The 19,580-nt window shown below is 36.8% G+C and overlaps 1 protein-coding gene across 5 annotated transcripts in view; it reads left to right on the forward strand.

The window, feature by feature from the left end:
- PATJ (PATJ crumbs cell polarity complex component) overlaps positions 1–19,348 on the forward strand; it is a 149,221-nt gene extending 129,873 nt beyond the window's left edge. For all 5 annotated transcript variants that reach the window (XM_087889789.1, XM_034415224.3, XM_034415226.3 and 2 more), the window contains 8 exons: positions 520–606; positions 2,206–2,323; positions 3,211–3,251; positions 3,734–3,856; positions 4,977–5,081; positions 10,690–10,793; positions 13,945–14,068; positions 16,942–19,348. In XM_087889789.1, coding sequence (XP_087745915.1) covers positions 520–606; positions 2,206–2,323; positions 3,211–3,251; positions 3,734–3,856; positions 4,977–5,081; positions 10,690–10,793; positions 13,945–14,068; positions 16,942–17,088 — 849 coding nt within the window. In that variant the 3' untranslated portion in view covers positions 17,089–19,348. The remainder of the gene's footprint in view (positions 1–519; positions 607–2,205; positions 2,324–3,210; positions 3,252–3,733; positions 3,857–4,976; positions 5,082–10,689; positions 10,794–13,944; positions 14,069–16,941) is intronic.
- Positions 19,349–19,580: the final 232 nt, after the last annotated feature.

Consider the following 19,580-nt stretch of genomic DNA (forward strand, 5'->3'; position numbering starts at 1 on the left):
TTTAAAAAAAAAAGACAAGATCAGTTGCAGTTCCCACTAAGTCATAATATAGCTTGTTTACAGAATTGGGCCAATATGGATCATTCACTAATTAAACAAACCACAATTTAGCTCAATGTATGCAACTAAAAATAACTTTCAATTGTACAGTCCTTAGTATACTCTATTGATTATTATTATATAGATTTTTACAGCTAAAATATGGTCTTTTATTATGAATAATATGGAGAAAAAGAGCAAGTTGGGAAATGGATGTTGCCAGGTCTTCTGAAGACTAGGGCATTTTAAATGGTCCTGGTTTATTTAAAGCAGTGGTGGGATTCAGCCAGTTCACACCACTTCAGGAGAACCGGTTGTTAACTTTCTGGGCAGTTTAGCAAACTGGTTGTTGAAAGAAATCATTAGTGCAGAGAACCGGTTGTTAAATTACTTGAATCCCACCACTAATTTAAAGGTATAATTTTTGGAGGGACAGCCATAAAAATGAATACCTGTTATCTTGTATTTTGTATATCGAAGTGTGCCCAAGGACTTGTACAACTGGAGATTGGACGGCTGAGGGCGGGATCTTCATTATCCTCAAGGAAGACATCTCAAAACAGTCAGGTTTGTAGCAGATGGCAATGCATTAAAAAGAATGATAAAGTAATGAATCTCAAAATGTATCTGTAAATAGTTTGTCTTGTCTGGTTTGATCATTGGAATAAAATTATTAGAATCTAAATATAACCTTAATTCAAAAAAATCTGTTTATATCCATCATTTTTAATGATCTAAAGGCCACCTTAATAGTTGGGACAATTCCCATGTTTTAACTGGCAGAAAAATCCTGTTTTAGAAATTTATTTTTCATAATTTCTGTATAGTCATGCATGTATTTGATTTTTCATGAAACCATTAATTATAGAAAGGTCATGAGAGCAGTATTATTTTCACCAGCCGCTTGCAGCCACAATAGTCATCTCATGCCATCCATTTTACATGCAGTGAAGGACATAAGATACAATTAAAACGAACCTTCTTATACTGATAATAATGAAACACAGGATGTTATGTTCTTATTTTAGAAAGTTATCCAACAAACTACTGTGCATTCTTCCAAGAAGGCATACCGATATTTATCAATATCATTTCTCATATGTTCTTATTTCAGTTTAGGATCATTCCCCAATCTGTGCCCAATTTCCAAACTTTGGATGCACCATTTATTTTTGCCTTACATAAACTAAACTAAACAAGTCCAATTCAGGTATTACTACTTCACTTTGCTACTCTTTTTCCAGCATACAGAATGCTACTGCTAATGAATTCCCTCGACATACAGAGGAACATTGTTCCAGACATTTGATTAGTGTTCTGCACCTTGAAAATCTATTTCATTAAGAGAGTGGTAGAGTTTTGTTCCTGCCTCTTAGCAGCTGGGCTCCAGATATGATGGAATAAAAAGTCTAAAGAAAGTTAGAAGTGCAATAAATAAATTCCAACTTTGTTAGCCTCAATTGCCAGACTCTGTGACTCTTCATCATGTTGGCACAATATGTCTTCCCTCATCTAAAAAGCCAAATTAGAATTTTGTCCATGCATGTTTCTATACATTTTTTTGAAAAATCAATTTTAAATTCTGGGGTGTGAATATGTTTGTAGTGAATATGTTAGTAGTGATTTAGAAATTTTTAATAGCATCTTGGCTAACATAAGCATCATCCATGGTTTAATGAACAGATCTAATAGGGACCCGGTGGCTCAGTGGCTAAGATGCTGAGCTTGTCAATCGAAAGGTCGGCAGTTCAGCGGTTAGAATCCCTAGTGCCTAGTGCGTAATGGGGTGAGCTCCTGTTACTTGTCCCAGCTTCTGCCAAACTAGCAGTTCGAAAGCACATAAAAAATGCAAGCAGAAAAATAGGGACCACCTTTGGTGGGAAGGTAACAGCATTCTGTGAGCCTCTGGTGTTTAGTCATGCCGGCCACATGACCATGGAGATGTCTTTGGACAGTGCTGGCTCTTTGGCTTTGAAACGGAGATGAGCACCACCCCCTAGAGTCAGGAATGACTAACGCATATGTGCGAGGGGAACCTTTACCTTTACCTTTAATGATAGATGCTATAAACCAATGAGAGAAACTGTAAACAGCTGGTGTGGATTATATGTGGAACAACCTTGCAAATTCTAGCTTGAGCCTTATTTGTTCTTCTTGGATTTTCAGATGAGCCAACATAATGTCCATAGCCACTTTCATCCTACATTTGCTCCGGTTATCTCCACTTTACAGAATTTAGTCAGCACTAAGAGATCATCTGCCGATCCTTCTCAGAGAAATTCAGGTATGGGAGAGGACAATTAACATATCTGTGAATTATAATGGATATTCTGCTCTTGAGTTTGTTCCTAAAACAACTGCACTTATTGAGATTGGCTATAATAACAGAATCTTGCAAATTCTCTCCCTCTTATAGTGCAGATAATCAATTACCTTGATTCTCAGAAGTTAAAAAATGTTCAGCCCCCTTTGCTGTCTGTCTGCCTATATTCAGCCTTTATTATTTTTACAAATAACTCAAGGCGGTGAACATATCCTCCTTCCTTCTATTTTACATACAACAACCCTATGAGGTGTGCTAAGAAAAGAGTGACCGGCCAGAGGTCACCCATGTGGCTTTCATGTCTAAGGTGGGACTTGAACTCATAGTCTCTGGCTTTCTAGCCTGGCACCTCAGTCACTAGACCAAACTGGCTCTCAAACTATTGGCCATATTGACTATGAATTCAGGAAGTTGCAGATCTGTGATAGTAAGGTGGCATGCAGCACCCTCTCTTTGGGCACACGAGCCATTGCCCCAATTCAGCTGTGCCACGCATGCATGCGCACTTTCTGCTGGCCACTTGGTCTTCAGGTCTTTGCTGCATTTGCGCGGGGACGGGGGGCATGCAGGGATGTGCGTGCATGCATGCGTGGGGTGGGCTGCATGCATGGGGGCTGCACGCACATGCATAGGGGACAAGGTGCATGTGGGGGCGGGTGCACACTTTGGGCACTCGGTCCGGAAAAGGTTAGCCATCACCATTGTAGACCAATTATAGTACATCTTGAAACCTTCAGTTTGGAGAAAGGAGCACAATATTTGTGATCATTTTGAAGTAATAAGTAGAGAACATAATATTATGATACCTTTAGTCTTTAATTAGTCTATATATTTATTTTTTTTGTCAGTTGGAGCAGACATAAACCCAAGAACTGTGGAAATAACAAGGGTCAGTAATTTCTTCTTATTTAATATATTTAGCGAGAAAGAGCAAAACTATTTTATTTTGTCCAGTGTGTAAACAATTAATGGATTTATAGTGGTCAAATCGATTTGCAATTCTAAGCAAATAAATAAAAGAAATTATGGAATTAACTTGACCATGGTATCTCATCTTTCCACTAGAGAATATAGGAGTCTCATGTATAGATTTTAAAGATTTTAGTATTATGTCGTTTAAATCTCACAGTTTTGCAAATGAATGCAAAAGTGTTTTCAATGAATGCAAAAAAAAACCAACGCTTCCTTTGTATGTGCTTAATAATGTCACTAAAACAATTTGAAAATTTGATGGACATGGAATTTTTGAACAAAGCATGGAAAATCAGATTGTGTCATTCCTTAATTGCATTCCATGTCCAGATCCACAGATTATATATTTGAAACTTGGGCAGAATAAGTAATTCTTATCACCGTGCTTTCTCTGTTAAGGGCTTGAATGATGCTCTTGGTATCAGTATTGCGGGTGGCAAGGGAAGTCCCTTGGCAGATATTCCGATCTTCATTGCTATGATTCAAGCCAACGGAGTGGCAGCACGCACACATAAACTACGAGTAAGTGAAAGAATGACTGATACATGCATAAAAACTAGCTCTATTTTCTTGCTGCTGTTGCTGTTTTTATTACCTCCAAAAATGTTTCTTTTTTCAACTTTGGAAGGTGTTTCATTCATTTTGCAGCTAAAAAACGTCATTTTTGTCTACTGCTGTGAATAACAGCAATTGTGGAAAATTGCATTTCAGTAGTACAATGTCTGCAATCAAGACCGTGAACTCATCTCATGTAGTTTCCTATTTCACAACATAGAAAAACAGGAACTTTATTTTCTTTTTCTTTTTTTTCAATTTAGAAGATACTGGATGACTTGCAGGGAAGAGAATAGCAGTTATGACTAACATCTTCACTTCACCAAGTACCTGTAGGGAAAAAATAGTGTTTCACATACTAACAATAATCTCTTCTTCCTTTTACAATGATTTCTCTTTGAGCCTAGATTGTAAAATTGGAGCAAGAGTTCTTTTTTCATACATATATATACAAAAACGTCGGCACCACATTTCCCTTTGCATTAGAAAATAGTTTCTGAAAAAAGCTCACAAATTACAGAAACAGATCAAAGAATGTTTAAAAAGTGCTATTAATAAAATAAGGTTAACAAATCCAGAGTAACAATCATGAGAAACAGCTTTACGGTATCTTAAAAATAAATCTTTTTAATGTCCAGTTGTTTATTTATTTATTAAATTCATATTTCAACCATTTGGAGCAAGATGGCTGATATATGGACTATTAGCACTAAAACTTCCTTGCCTTAGAACCGGTTCCTGGTGCCTTTTGGTTCCGTGGAGAGAGGGCGTGGTTTTGTGTGCTGTCTGCATCCTGCGGATGGGGCTTTGCTTGTTTGTCTAGCCCGGATTCTGGCATGCTGCAGCCTGGTGCTAACCTGAACCTGAACCAAGGTTTGGGGATCCCTGCTTTAGAAGATACATTAATTTTAGAGACAAATTCATGTGGAAACACTTCTGGTGGGTTTTTATAAATTGGACTATTGTGTTTTTATAAATAAGAAACACGACTGTGCAGCACCACACTTGCAAAACAGGTCGATCACTCCAGTATCCGTGATGCTACCCATATTTCTATTTATGTTCTGTTTTTCCCTCTCTCTTTTAGGTTGGTGATAGGATTGTCAGTATTAATGGGCAGCCTTTGGATGGTCTGTCTCATGCTGAGGTAGTAAATCTGCTGAAGAATGCCTATGGGACCATCATCCTGCAGGTATAATGATAAATTGAATAGACAACTGTGCAATGGTGTCAGCGATTTCAGTGGTAATTTTAAATAATGGCATGAGTGTGTCCGGCACTAGACATCACAGGGTGTTTACTGATGTCAATTATGCAGGAGGAAAGAAAAATCTATTATGTTCAAACTCATTTTATTCTTGCTCATATAACTTATAGGCATGGTGGTTTGAAATCAAAAGAAAATGGAAAAACGGAAATGATTTAAAAAAAATAATCTCTGCTTTTTAGCTTCCGTCACTTTTAAAACAAAAAAGAGATTCCTCTCTGATTCCCACAATGGATGAATGAATGACTGCAAAAGTTGATGGATTTAGCAGAAATGGCTAAATTGACTGCTTTTATTAAAGAAAAGAACACAATTAATTTTGTTTCTACTTGGCAACTGCTTTTGGACTTTGTGCTTGAGGTGGAAAAATATGAAATGGGTTTGATTTTGGGTTTTGCTGATTAAGTAGGTTTGTTGTTAGAGAAATGGCTAGTACTGTATATGTTGTCACATAAAAGTAAAAAAGTTGAGGTTTTATGTATCTAATTTATTCTACTGCACCAAAAGATTTGGAAGTCAATGTTTTTCTTTTTCTTCTCCCCTTTATCCTACACTTTTCTCTCTTCCCCTTTTCCTTCCTTATTTTCCTTTTTCTTTGTCTTTCTGTACTTTATATCGATAAACTAATTAAATCCTGTTGCAGGCAAAAAAATTACCTGACTTAAAACAGATTCTTCTCTTTTACTATGGAGCTTTGATGGAGCTTTCTATCCAGTTAACATCTTCTTCAGAGGAAAAAGAGCAAAACAAAAGACTTTTTTAAAACAGTTGTGATGATTTATAATACGACTCAGGTGCAGTGCTTGAACTGGAGGATCAATTTTAATTTAATTTGAGAAGGCAAAAATGAAAATGTGCTCTCTTCCTGTTTATAAACTGCGAGGTGGTTATTTTATTAGTTGACCTATACAAATTGCTTAAAAGCAAGATACGTTATCATCAATCCCAATATATCTCATTGGGCTGTAAGGATCATATACCTTGCCGTGAGTCTTATGCATGTTATATCCATTAATTTATGCAGGATTTTGGAAGATAGGTACTTAATTTTTTTACCAGTACAGATCAGTGGGCTTTTACAACTATTACCTCGTATACCAATACATTTTACAATCATTTATATTGAATATATTCAAAGCAAAAGTTGGGTGAGTCAAAAAGAGTTCATCTATAGAAATCTGTTGGGAACCAGCTAAAAATGCAGAATCTGTATCTGGCAAGTCGATACATCCTGAATGCAAATTGAAGATTTGATCCCTGCTATTCTCTAAGATTAGGTAGTAAAATATTGACAGAGTTGGCTATGTCATCTCTGGATTTTTCATTTATTTTTGCTTAGGTTTTTACTATAACTGTAATCACATCCAATTCTGGTGGACAGTACAGGTAGTACTTAATCATTTATTTAGTGACCATTCCAAGTTACAACGGCACAAAAAACAGTTATTTATGACCAATTTTCACACTTTCACATTTGCAGCATCCCCATGATCACGTGATCAAAATTTGGGCACTTGGCAACTGGCATGTATTTATGACAGTTGCACTGTCCTGGTGTCATGTGATGATCATTTGTAATGTTTCCAGCCAGCTTCTGACTAGGAAAGACAAAGCCAAATTTGCTTAATGATCATATGATCCACTTAAAAACTGAAATGATTTGCTTATCAACTGTGGCAAAAAAAAAAAAAGGTCATAAAATGGGGCAAAATTCACTTAACACTTGCCTTGCCTAGCAATGGAAATTTTGGGCTCAATTGTGGTTGTAAGTCGAGATCTACCTGTGTATCTGAATCTGAAAGTTACGGTATATAAAAAGAAACTAAAAGAAAAAAAACTTATTCAGCTTCCAATTCTATCCACTGAAATAAATCTGTCTAAACAATTGTGGGAATCGCCTCTTAGAAAAAACATTTTTCCTTCTCTCTCCCCTTTTTAATTGTTCTAAATTCTCTTGGAAGTTTATGTTGGAGGATTTCTAAAATTAGTGTTATACCCCAATCCTGAGGCAATTACATCATTTCATTTTTGCCCTGCGATTTAATCTGTATACACATGTGTTTAGACTGAGTGGTAACCCATTTGCCTTTAGCAATGGCAGTTGCTGTAATTGTGTATGGGCTGATTGTAATTTATTCTCTGGGTCTTGGATATGTAATTGTACAGGCTATATTTTGTATAGTGTATATTTTGCTTTTGTTTTATCCCCACATAGAGGGAGAATTGAATGCTGCTTAGTTTTGATTAGACCACATTTTATAAGCAATGTAAAAATAAATGAAATTGAAAATACACAAATAAAGAGAAAAATGCATGAACTGAAAATGGCAATGAATTTAAATAACTAACAATCTGGGAAAAGTCCCTATATGAGAAAGCCTTTCTAAAATACAGCATGTCTAAAGCATTAATGTTCCTGCACAGGAAAAAAAAAATTCAACACGCTAAATTCAGGGTGATAAAATACTTACATTCAACTTTTTGAATGTAACTTGAAAGTTTTTAATATTAATAAACATCACTGATAAATCTGTGTCTATCTCAAAGTGCAATAACCTGCAAAGAGGTTGATTGAAATAGGAAAATATATTTAAAGGCTGAAATCATTTCTTCCGTCAGCAAACTCGGGTGGCAAGAATTGCTGAAACACAGAAAAGTAAGAGGGAAATATTAGTGTGTGTGGAAAAACACAGTATCTGCAGAAATACAAAACATATTTTAAAAAAATAAAATAAAAAGGCCATGCTCTTCTAAAAACAAGTAATTTTACTAGAGCATTTTCAGAAACAATCAGTCAATCAGAGTAAAGCTTGGATGTCTTCTAATCCAACCCACTGCTTAAGTAGGAGACCCTATACCATTTCAGAAAAGTGACTGTCCAGTCTCTTCTTAAAAACAGTGATGAAGCACCCACAACTTTTGACTGCAAGCTGTTCCACTGGTTAATTGTCCTCACTATTAGGAAATTTCTCCTTAATTCCAGGTTGCTTCTCTCCTTGATTAGTTTCCATCCATTGTTTCTTGTCCTGCCCTCTGGTGCTTTGGAAAATAAGTTGATCCCCTTCTCTTTTTGGCAGCTGCTCAAATATTGGAATATTGCTATCATGTCTCCCCTAGTCCTTCTTTTCTCTGGACTAGCCAAACCCAAATCCTGCAACTGTTCTTCATATGTTTCATATCTTAGTTGTTCTTCTCTGCACTTTTTTCAAAGTCTCAACATCTTTTTTGTAATGTGACCAAAACTGGAGACAGTATTCCAGCTGTGGCCTTATTAAGGCTTTATAAATTATTATAAACCAGCCTTGAGAGTAACATTTTGATGGAATTAAATATCCCAATAAAAAAAAATTTTTTTTTTGAAAAGGAGAGCACACTGAAATGTTTTCTGACTTATTCCTTGTTCTATTTCAAAAGATCAATTTCGACAGAAATGGAAGAAATCTTGCGAATTGATTCAGAGGTTGCAGCAATTTATAACACAGTGTTTTTCAATTTTAGCAATTTTAAGAAGTGTGGACTTTAACTCCCAGAATTCCAAGCCAGCAGTTGAAGCTCATATGTTGCTGAAGTTTGAGCAATGAGAATCAGGTCAATAGATATTGTGTTTCTGCCCATGACACATTTAGTGCACAGAGTAGTGGTAAGCAGCTATGGTCCTTTTACTACCTGTAGATTTCAGCATGGCTGACTGAGGAATTCTGGGAATTGAAGTCCACAGATTGTAAAGTTGCCCATCCCGGCATGGAAGGTGGTGCCTGATTGATATTTATGGAGTCTATTTGAAGTGGCTGCTAGAACCATATCAAGAAAGAATCACATTCAGTGAAAATCCAAATTGAAAAAAATTGAATGATTTGAGGGAGGAGATAAACTTTTGCTTTGGAGCAGATGACACAGGAATGTGCAGTTAAGTCGAATGATATAGTTAGCTGCTTTAAAATAATGTGAAAATAACATTGACAGCCAAGGATGGAGCCATAATCTACTATTAGACAAATACTAATACAAATTGCTAATACTTATTTTTTAAATAGTACACAGGCAGTAATATTTTAGCAATGCAGGAAACTCAGTTTATTGGCTTATGAGATAAAAAAAATATATACTGTCAATTACAATAGCACTTCTAGAGAAGCAGATTGTCAGATGTTCAAGTTTTAAAATAATGCCTAGCTCCTGCAATATGTTTCTTACTTAAAAAATAATTAAGTAGGAGAAATAAAGTATGGATTTTGCTATCACACATTTTAAATTAACTAGATGAAAGCCTTAATTTATTACATGTATGGCTAATTTTTTAAAAAAGTATTAGTCGTTTTCACAGCTTGCCATATTCTCACCGTCTGTATCAATATCCAAATATGTCCATAAAAATATGAATAGTATGTTGTGTTTAAATAACTGTGCTCTCCCTTTGCCTGAAGTTGAATTCATACCACAGAAGTGAATTCATGCTTTAAAATCTGATATTCACCACTGACACATCATTAAGTAATTCTATTACCAGCAAAATGACCTCATGGTAAAATGGGTAGGAAAGGCCAGATGACTGGAGATAGGGCTGTGGAAATGCTGATTGTCAGGATGTCTTGGGCAAGACCACAAAGAATTGTGTTAATGCTCTTTGCAAAGGAGAGATTAGTATCTCTGGGGCAGAGGTGGGTTTCAGCAGGTTCTGACCAGTTCTGAAGAATCGGTAGCAGAAATTTTGAGTAGTTCGGAGAATCAGTAGTAAAAATTCTGACTGGCCCGCCCCCCATCTATTCTCTGCTTCTCAAGTCCCAGTTGATCAGGAGGAAATGGGGATTTTGCAGTAACCTTCTCCTGGAGTGGGGTGGACATGGAGATTTTACAGTATCCTTCCCCTGCCACGCCCACCAAGCCATGCCACACCCACCAAGCCACACCCACAGAATCGGTAGTAAAAAAATTTGAAACCCACCACTGCTCTGGGGAATATTTGATCCAGCCTGGCTGTTTGGATGCCCCCTGATAATTTAATCAGCTATTTGCAGTCCTGGTAGAGATAAGGAAAAGCTTTTTGAGTTCTCAAACTTTGGTATGCTTTCTCTACCAATGACACACAAGCACACCCAGATAGATTATTGCCATTAAAAGCAAACAAACAACCAGGAAATATGAGCAGTTTTGCAGTGATTTCATTCTAACTGGAAAGTTGAGTTAAATTGATAAATTGCCTGTATTTGAAGATAAAACTTTCAAGAAGTGGATTAACACTTAACAATGAACTTTGAGGCTTAAAAGAGTTACCCATAGGCTGAACCTTTGCTCCCCCAGGTCCAATTTGGGTGACTGAATCACTTCTTTAAAGGAATAACTGAATAAATATGTTCTTGATTCACTTATTATTCTGACAGTTTTCACTTGAGCCTTAAGCAGGCTACATTGTCAATGCTTTAACTTCTTGTTGATTCATTAATATGTCCATCAAATATAGCCCATTGCTAGTATTTTTCTAACAGTAATAAGTCACGCCTTGTTGATAATTGTTTCTTCTTCCTTTGCACTGTAGGTAGTGGCTGATACCAACATCAGTGCCATTGCCAGCCAGATAGAGAATATGACTTCCAGCACTAACTTTACTCCACCCACCGAACATCATTCTGAATACCCAGAGTAAGTACACACATTTGTTGATAATATGATAGATAAAAGAACAGATTCATGCTCAAAATAAAGCTTGTGCCATATTGATGGGAAAATATGGTGAATAACGAAAATGCTAAAGATAGACTGATAGATGTATAATTGATTATTATTTTTTTTGCATGCATGCATGGAAACCTTTGGATTTTGTGCATTACATTAGATTAGGGGTGAGCAATTAATTTTCCCCAAAGACCACATAAAAAACTGGGACTGTTGTGGAGGGCTTCTGCCCTGCTCCCACCAATGTCAGCCCTCCACCTGTCAGTGCTGACCTGCCCCCCACCCCAACTGATGCTGTCCCCTCCAACACTGCCCCGGGCTGGACAAGAACAGCCTAAGGGCCAGATGTTGCCCATAATCTGTAAAATGTGCAGGTCTGCATTAGCATCTTCTACACTGCCAGATTATTTCAGCTTTCTGCTGAAATTCTCAACTTTGAAGATGAGCCTTTTTCCTTGTATATGGCATAGTGGGCCACTATTCATATGATTCAAGTCCTATATAAACTCTACGCAGAGCCGAGACCTGTATAAACTCTATCCAGTGCAGAATTATATTGAACATGAATTGTGTAATTCTGCTTTCCTTAAGTTTGACAGATGTTTGAACATAGAAGCAGCCCTCAATCATTCTCCCTGTGCATCTGAATATATGGTGGTCCAAATACAAGTCATGGCTATTAGTTCATAAATTGGAATCAGGCATGCTTTCTATATTTCTAATTTCTCTCGCCCATTTTGTAGGATTTGTAGAAACCTTTTACGGTCCTCTCTCCTGATAGTTAATGTAAATATTTCTGCTTTCAAGCTTCTAATTTCAGATAATGTTTCCAATAGTGCAAAATATACTACAATGGATTTTTCAGACTGCTGGAAGATTTTTGTTTTCATTCTTTTGACTGATCAAAAGAACAAGCTGTTCTTCTGAGGTTGGGTGGGTTTTCCCCCACTGACATGTTGTCATGTTTATTATCCTTCTGTCTGGTTGTGTTTTCGCTTGAGATGATTTATGACAACTGCAATTCCAGATGATCTTCTGCTAGAGAAATTAAATGTGGAATCTTCCCAAAAAATTGTCTTGATAAATGCTCTACAAACTTTTTCTTTTTAAAAATTAAGTTGAATGCTTTCTCACTTGGATTCATGAATCACACCATACAGACATATATTGCTGTAATATATTGAATTAATTCTTGCATATATACATTTGAAATACCGTGTTTCCCTGAAAATAAGACCGGGTCTTATATTAATTTTTGCTCCAAAAGATGCATTAGGGCTTATTTTCTAGTTAGATCTTATTTTGGGGAAAATATGGTACTAAATGCACCCATCTGGCTGACAATCTTAACTGAGGCATATTTTGGGGGGCATGACCATCCTGAAAAATCATGCTAGGACTTATTTTCCAGTTGGGTCTTATTTTCGGGAAAACAGGGTACATCTTTTTTCAAGAGACTTGGGAATCTTTTGCCAAGTACTTTCTTGCTTGCTTTCTTGTCTAGAACAGGGGTGTCCAACGTTGGCAACTTTAAGACCTATGGACTTCAACTCCCAGAATTCCCTAGCCAGAAAAGAAAATTGTTCCAATTCTTAGTTTCCTGCTAGTCAGATGCCTGTCAAAGTTTTAGGAACAGCAGTTTGCTGAGCTCTGGTTTCTTATTGTTGCTTCATTTAGGCACAAGGCCAATGGAGATCGTCCTTGTTACCATCTTTGTAGTTAAATAAACATAAATTCCTATCTCTACATCTATGTTGCAGGAATTTATTACTGGAAATATGATCATGTCACTCAAGTTGTTTAGTCTAGTCGCAGTAATTCCCAAATAGCATGCACCATTATTAAGTCGGGTAAGAAGGCTGAAGCCACTCCATTCAAGGCAGAACACTAGCTTGTTGCTGCATCCTGAGTGGAATGATTCTGTCTGTGTAGGACCAAGCAGAAATATTTATGCCCATCACAGACAGAGAAAGACAGTAATGAAGGGAATACTGAGGACACAGCTGTCTCCCCACTTGATTGTGTGCAGAGCATGTTTCTCCATACAATTTGCCATCTGTCAAGCTCCAACCCCCCCCCCCCAAAATACATGATGTGATTCTCCCAAACAGATTTTTTTCCACTGTTACTCACCCATAGGTGAGCAAACTAAAGCAAAGTACCATCACCCACTAAAGCATATACTCCGGGAATTATTAAGTAGCTCTCTTTCACTCTCTTTCTCAAACTATCTGAACTGAATTGTCTTTTGCATCTCTGAAATGCACACCCTCCCTCCTGGGACTCCAGACTACATTCTATCACATCATCCTTTTGATGGAATTAATCCTGACCTATGATACCACCCGGCCTGCTTAGATCTAATTCCACATCTCTCGTAACTAACTCTGTCTTCTCCAGACTTCCTTGTACCCCCAATAGATCTGAAGGGCGTCTGGCCAGGAAAAAAGGAAGTAGGTGAATTATACTAAAGGTTCCTGCCAAAAACAATTACCTTACCAAACGAATGTTTCAATCAAATTAGAAAACGTGTGTATTCCTGAACTGTAGTGTTTTAGTGCTATGCATTCTTTGTTTCATGAATTCTTATAGTATTAATAGCTGCAGAGATCGGTAAGCTGTAGCGTTTTCAGTTATGAGAAATGTTATATTTTCTTATTTTAGCCACTGAAAATAAAGACAGAGGAGCATTGGGGAGTGGAAGGGAGTTGTCAGCATTATTATTATTTTTTTAATTTGATTTATATGCCGCCCTTCTCCGGAGACTCAGGGCGGCTTACAATGTGCTAAGCAATAGCCTTCATCCTTTTGTATATTTATACAAAGTCAGCTTATTGCCCCCACAACTGGGTCCTCAATTATTGCAAGCACATAGTTAATTCCTGGGAGGATCAATTATGGAATTCATACTTTGTATTCAAGACTTTAATATCTCCTATCAAGAGCTCCCAGAGATAAAAAAAAAAAAAAAAGATCTGAAGCTTGAGAGCCATTAATAAAATAGACAAAACCAGTGCAAGACAGCCATTGCTCTGATGGAATGAGCCAGCTATAGTGATGCTGTTTTTCCTCATATTAAGTAACGAATGTATTAATGAATGTTTGCTGTCTTTTTCAGAGTACCTCAACCTAAAATCATTGGGTTGGAGAAAGGGTCAGATGGATTGGGCTTTAGCATTGTTGGAGGCTTCGGAAGCCCACAAGGAGACCTCCCAATATATGTCAAAACCATTTTTGCAAAGGTACTTCAAAATTTTACTTTGTAATGGCCTTTGCACTGATATTCAATTTGACTCACTCTTTTGATGAGGAACATGGAGAAAAATTTAGATGTTTTACAATAATATGTAGAAAACTGGGACAACTTGAATTTTTTTTCAGTAGTTTAATTGAGGTGAATATTATCCTTAAATCAATTATCAGCTTTTGGGACAAAGTGGTGGGCCTGTTTATGTTCTAAATATTGGCCACATTCTCCACACTATTAAAAACTTCATTTAAAAGGCCATGCTACATGTGGAAGTATTGTGCAAATTTTAAGAAACAATTTCAGAACGAATTAGTTCAAACTGGAGCAGGAGCATGTGGGAATACCATTGTTAATCTTTACCACTGAAATCTCTTGACACTCCATAGGTTGTTATTTATTCAGGCATGAAATATCCTGTACTATTTTACTACAAACAACATATATGTTGTTGCGGGAGGGTCCTGATACTCCCATATTACACCACTCCTGCACGGCTTGCATTGGTTGCCGGTTGCCCTCCGGGTGAGATTCAAGATGCTGGTGTTAACCTATAAAGCCCTTCATGACTTAGGCCCAGGCTATTTGTCGGACCACCTGCAACCAGCGTCAACTTCCCATCGCCCGGTGCGCTCTCACAGAGAGGGCCTACTCAGGGTGCCGTCGCTAGACAATGTTGTCTGGCGACCCCCAGGAGTAGAGCTTTCTCTGTGAGCGCCCCCACCCTTTGGAATCAACTTCCCTTGGGCTCCGGTTGGCCCCTGATCTTTGCACCTTGCGCCGTGAATTGAAAACCTGGCTATTTATGTCCCCCAGCCTGGACTGATGGGGTAGTATATCTTAAATTTTTAAATTTTTTAAAAAACTTTTATATTTTTTGTGTATATTTGTTTATTTTAATAGTTGTTGGTCGATTGTTGTGTGAGCCGCCCTGAGTCCTTGGAGATAGGGCGGCATACAAATTTTATAAACAAAATAAAAATAAATAAATATATAAATTATATATCATATTCCTAATCAGTTTACTTTTGTTGATTTACTGATTTTCTTAATTGGAGTCAAATGGCATGCTTGTCCAATAGGACACTGAAAAATTAATATTCCTTTCTTAATACAAAGAGTAAAATAATAAAACAGTATAACAAAATAACACACTGTAACTCATTAAAATATACAAGTTACATAAATTAACAGGCATTACGAAGAAAACAAATATCACTAAAAGAACTGTCAAACATTCAAATAAAACAGGATAGGGACTACTTACTTATGTCATGAAAAATCAGGCAGAGACTTAGTCTGATCTTACAAGAAAACTACACCATTTCTGTTGTTCAGCAATCAATTTCTGTGATTAAATGAGTCACATCTAATTTTACAAAAGTTTCTGCCACAGTTGTTAAGCGAATCAACTGCAGTTGTTAAGTGAACCACATGGTTCTTAAGCGAATCCACCTCCCCCAGTGATTTTGCTTGTTGGAAACAATCTAGAAAGGTTGCAGATGGCGATCACATGACCCTGGGACATTGCAACCATTATAAATACATGCCGGCTGCCAAGTGCCCAAATTTTGATCAGTTGACTGTGGGCAGTCGTAAGTGCGAGGACCAGTTGAAATTCACTTTTTTTCCAGTGCCATTGTAACTCTGTATTCCAAAGATCTTGTAGTTGATTATATTGCTTTATGCCCCCAACACTGTGCTCAGAATGAATTTACACAATGAGCAATGAACATTAATGGGGCAAATCATGTTAATTTAATACAGTTCATTTAAAATACCTTAAATTCCAAATGAACCAAAGACAAGCAAATAAATTAACATGATACAAAGATCATAATGAAAAGCCTTTTAATATCTTCTTGCTTCTTCCTTCTGGAGGACATGTTTTTACTATTTTATTGCAAGTAATGGATAATGTACAGTATTGTGCATTTATTAATATGTTTACCTTTGATATGGCATGCAATGTACATTAAAAATGGGAATAGGGTCTTTTCCTATAGAGATGTGTCTTGACAGAAATTATGAGATGTGGGATAAGTGATTGTCCTGTCCGTAATAAAAAAAATACTTGAAAAAGAAAAAGAAGGATAACAGTAGAATCTGGGCAGTCCAAAAATGTTGACCTGTTATGTCAGGGGTTTATTTAATTCCATAAAAATAAAAATAAGTACGGCCGATGAAGATTCTCAGTCATCCAGTTTGAGTTGTCTGGAAGTTGTGTCAATGCAACTGGATTTCTTTTCTTTTTTGGTTTGAAACGTTCTTCAAGAAAAGAAGTCCAATGGCTGTGACTCAACTTCCAGAAAAATAAGTATTGATTTCCATATAGAAGATTTATTTGGAAGGATGTGCCTGTGAAAGGCTGACCATCAGCATTTTGAGTTCACACAGTTGATGGTTCTTGTTACTTTTTAAATAAAAGAATTGTGGGGTAGTTTACACCATCTGTTCCCAGTTTCAGTACACAATGTATATGTGAGCCTCGGTGATTAGATCCATGCATGCCAATGTATCACTTTCTGTGAGGGAGATAATCATGTCAAAATTGCTAAGTTAGCTATACGATATAAATTTGACTATAACAAGGGAAAGTTTTCTCTGAGGAGAAGCTTTCCCCAAAACCCTCCATTTTAGCCTTTCCGTTTAGTATCACATGATCTAGCACTAAATTAATCCCATTGAGTAGGCATTTTGTTGGAACTGTAATTCCAATATATCCCCAACGGTTGAAGAAAGTCATCCTAAGGCTACTCTGCCATCTCCATGTTCACTATAATTTGTTATCTACAATTTTAGTTCCAAAACATTGCTTGGCTGATGATGTGTATTGTTTCTGGTCTGTTTTGTTTTCTTTCTTTCCAGGGAGCAGCTGCAGATGATGGCAGACTGAAGCGTGGCGATCAGATTTTAGCCGTTAATGGACAGTCTCTGGAAGGTGTGACTCATGAGCAAGCCGTAGCTATCCTGAAGCACCAAAAGGGGGCAGTGACATTAACAGTGTTGCCATGAGCTTTGCTGCAAAGGCAGTTTGGGCTGGATGCAATTATTTCTGAGCATTGCTAGAGCTGCTATAAAATGATCTACAATCCTTGTCAGATGGCAACCCAACTCCAGCTAAAATTAGCACATATTATTAAGGATGTTGCTATGCAGCTACGGCCATTGTAGTGGTCCATTATGTCTTGTCATTGAAGCTATTTGTGAAAGCCTTAATCCTACATCTCCTCTCTACCGGGTTCTCTTGAATGGGCTTTTGATTCCTTCCTTTGTCCATAATTATTATCTCTTAGTAGGAAATGTAATCAGGAAACTAAAATTAGCATATATACAAGAAAGAATGTGGTCGTTTGTTGGTTCCCTTCTAATGAACAGATAGAAATACTGATTGACTTTTCATCTTGTTCATGGTTTGATTGTCAAACTTTTTAGCCCTGCCAGAAAACATTAAAACATAATTCAATTACAGATTTTTTGAATAATGAAATATCAAATTCTCCAGTGGAAAATTAATTGCATATGAATTTCTAATGATGAAGTTCCAATCCTCCTGTCTAATCTCTCTGGATAAATATATGTAAGTTAGTTATAACCATGACAAGTAAACTTTAAGCTTCTCCTTATTCATTTTCCGGTTTTGGAAAATCCTTGATAGATTGGCAAAAATCTTTAGAAGTTCCTATCTCTGGACAGCAAGTTAAATAGTGGAAATAATTGGTACTGTGTAAAGCAGGGGTGGGGAACGGTGGTCCCTTTCTGGTTTGTGGACTTGAAGTCCCAGAATTCCTGAGCCATGCTGGCTCAGGAATTCTGGAAGTTGAAGTTCACAAGTCATAAAGGGGCCATGGTTCCCAACCTCTGATGTAAAGCGTAACCAAGGGTGGTATTCAGTTACCTTTGCTATCGGTTCGCAAATGTGAGTGCATGCACCACCTCCACACATGCGCGGGACCATCCATGCATGCGCAGAGTGTCGAAAACAAGACGTGATGATGTCTGGGCAGGTGGGTGGAGCCTCCTGCCGCCACCACTACCGGTTCGCCCGAACTGGATAGAACCAGCTGAATACCGCCACTGAGTGTAACTCCCCTGAAATGAATGAAAATGAGCCTTAATTTGAAATTAAGGCTACTTATTGTTTATAATGATAATATTATAACAAATTGTAAACATGATCTACCAATCTCATGATCAAATTCTGACGTTCATGTCTCACCAATACATAAATAAAATGGCAATTTTCTATTTAAAATCCTGCAGCTTCTGTAAAATATGTTTACTGTTATGATGTAATTAGAATGCAATAAGAATCATCTTGTTTAAAATAAAGTATGTCTCTTAACTATGCCAAGGGTGAATAAGTAGTGGTCAAAAAAGAAGTGGCATGTCTTGTTAAGAATAATGTCTGTGTTTTCATGTTCTGTCTTTGGATCTAGCGAATCACAAAGTGCATTAAGCTATTGGAATATAGCAATAGCTATGCATATTCCATGAATAGTGCCTGAAAGCAGATTGAAATGATTTTAAAGGGTTTCTACTCAATGTCCAAATTAATGATATTTATATGAAATGCAAGTGAAAATGGCCATGAAAAAAATTCACTAATTCTTTTTAAGACTTGAGGGCATTTGATATTGTCAGGTTTTGCTTAGATTTACACTGGATATTCATATTTAACTTGAAGGTATAAAAGATGTTAATTTGTTTAAGAATTGTGCTCCAATGATTGGCCAAGAATGTATATTTTAAATGGATATAATCATTCTTTTAACTGTTATGCAAAGGTTCATCAGAAACCTTTTCACAGGTTTCTGATGAAGGGGATGTTGGGCTTATATGCTAAAATAATGTGCATGTTTTCTAGCTGAGATGGGAGATCACCTCATTGTTGCTTATAATTTACACTTTTTATGTGTTTCATATAGTGCTGTCAAAAAAACCCGATATACCAAAAAAAAAAAAAAACCCCAAACAAACCGCATTGCAACCTGCAGATAAATTGGTGATGATATGGGGAAGTCAGTGCTATATGTAAACATTCAAAAGCACAATCTGGTTGGAGGTTTTCCATCTGTCGCATCCTTCAGAGATAAATGGGAATTACTTAAGTGTAAATTGCCCAGTTGATTGTGCCTCAGTTGTTTAAGCAGAAATCTTTGTCTTTCGGAGAGTTTGTGGATTTTAGGTTTTGATAATGCTGCTAATTTCTACGAGGGGCGGTGATACCTACTGTATGTTTGTGTATAAAATAAAATGTTTTATGAATTCCAAAGATTCTTAATAAAGTTCACTTGCATAAATAATGGTGACATGGTGGGAAGGAATTAACATTGCACCCATTCACAAAAACATAACTATGATATTACAGATTATTTTGGTCTTTGCCAGCAAATAAACTTTAACATGACTATGGGGAAAAGCTTAAAAATCCAAGCATGGTACAATTGTTGTATCGCTCAGACTTAACCAAAAAAGGATGGGAAACTTGCTGATTTTACTCAATT

Source organism: Pantherophis guttatus, chromosome 3 (assembly GCF_059756535.1).
Source record: "Pantherophis guttatus breed Tessera chromosome 3, ASM5975653v1, whole genome shotgun sequence".
NCBI lineage: Eukaryota > Metazoa > Chordata > Lepidosauria > Squamata > Colubridae > Pantherophis > Pantherophis guttatus.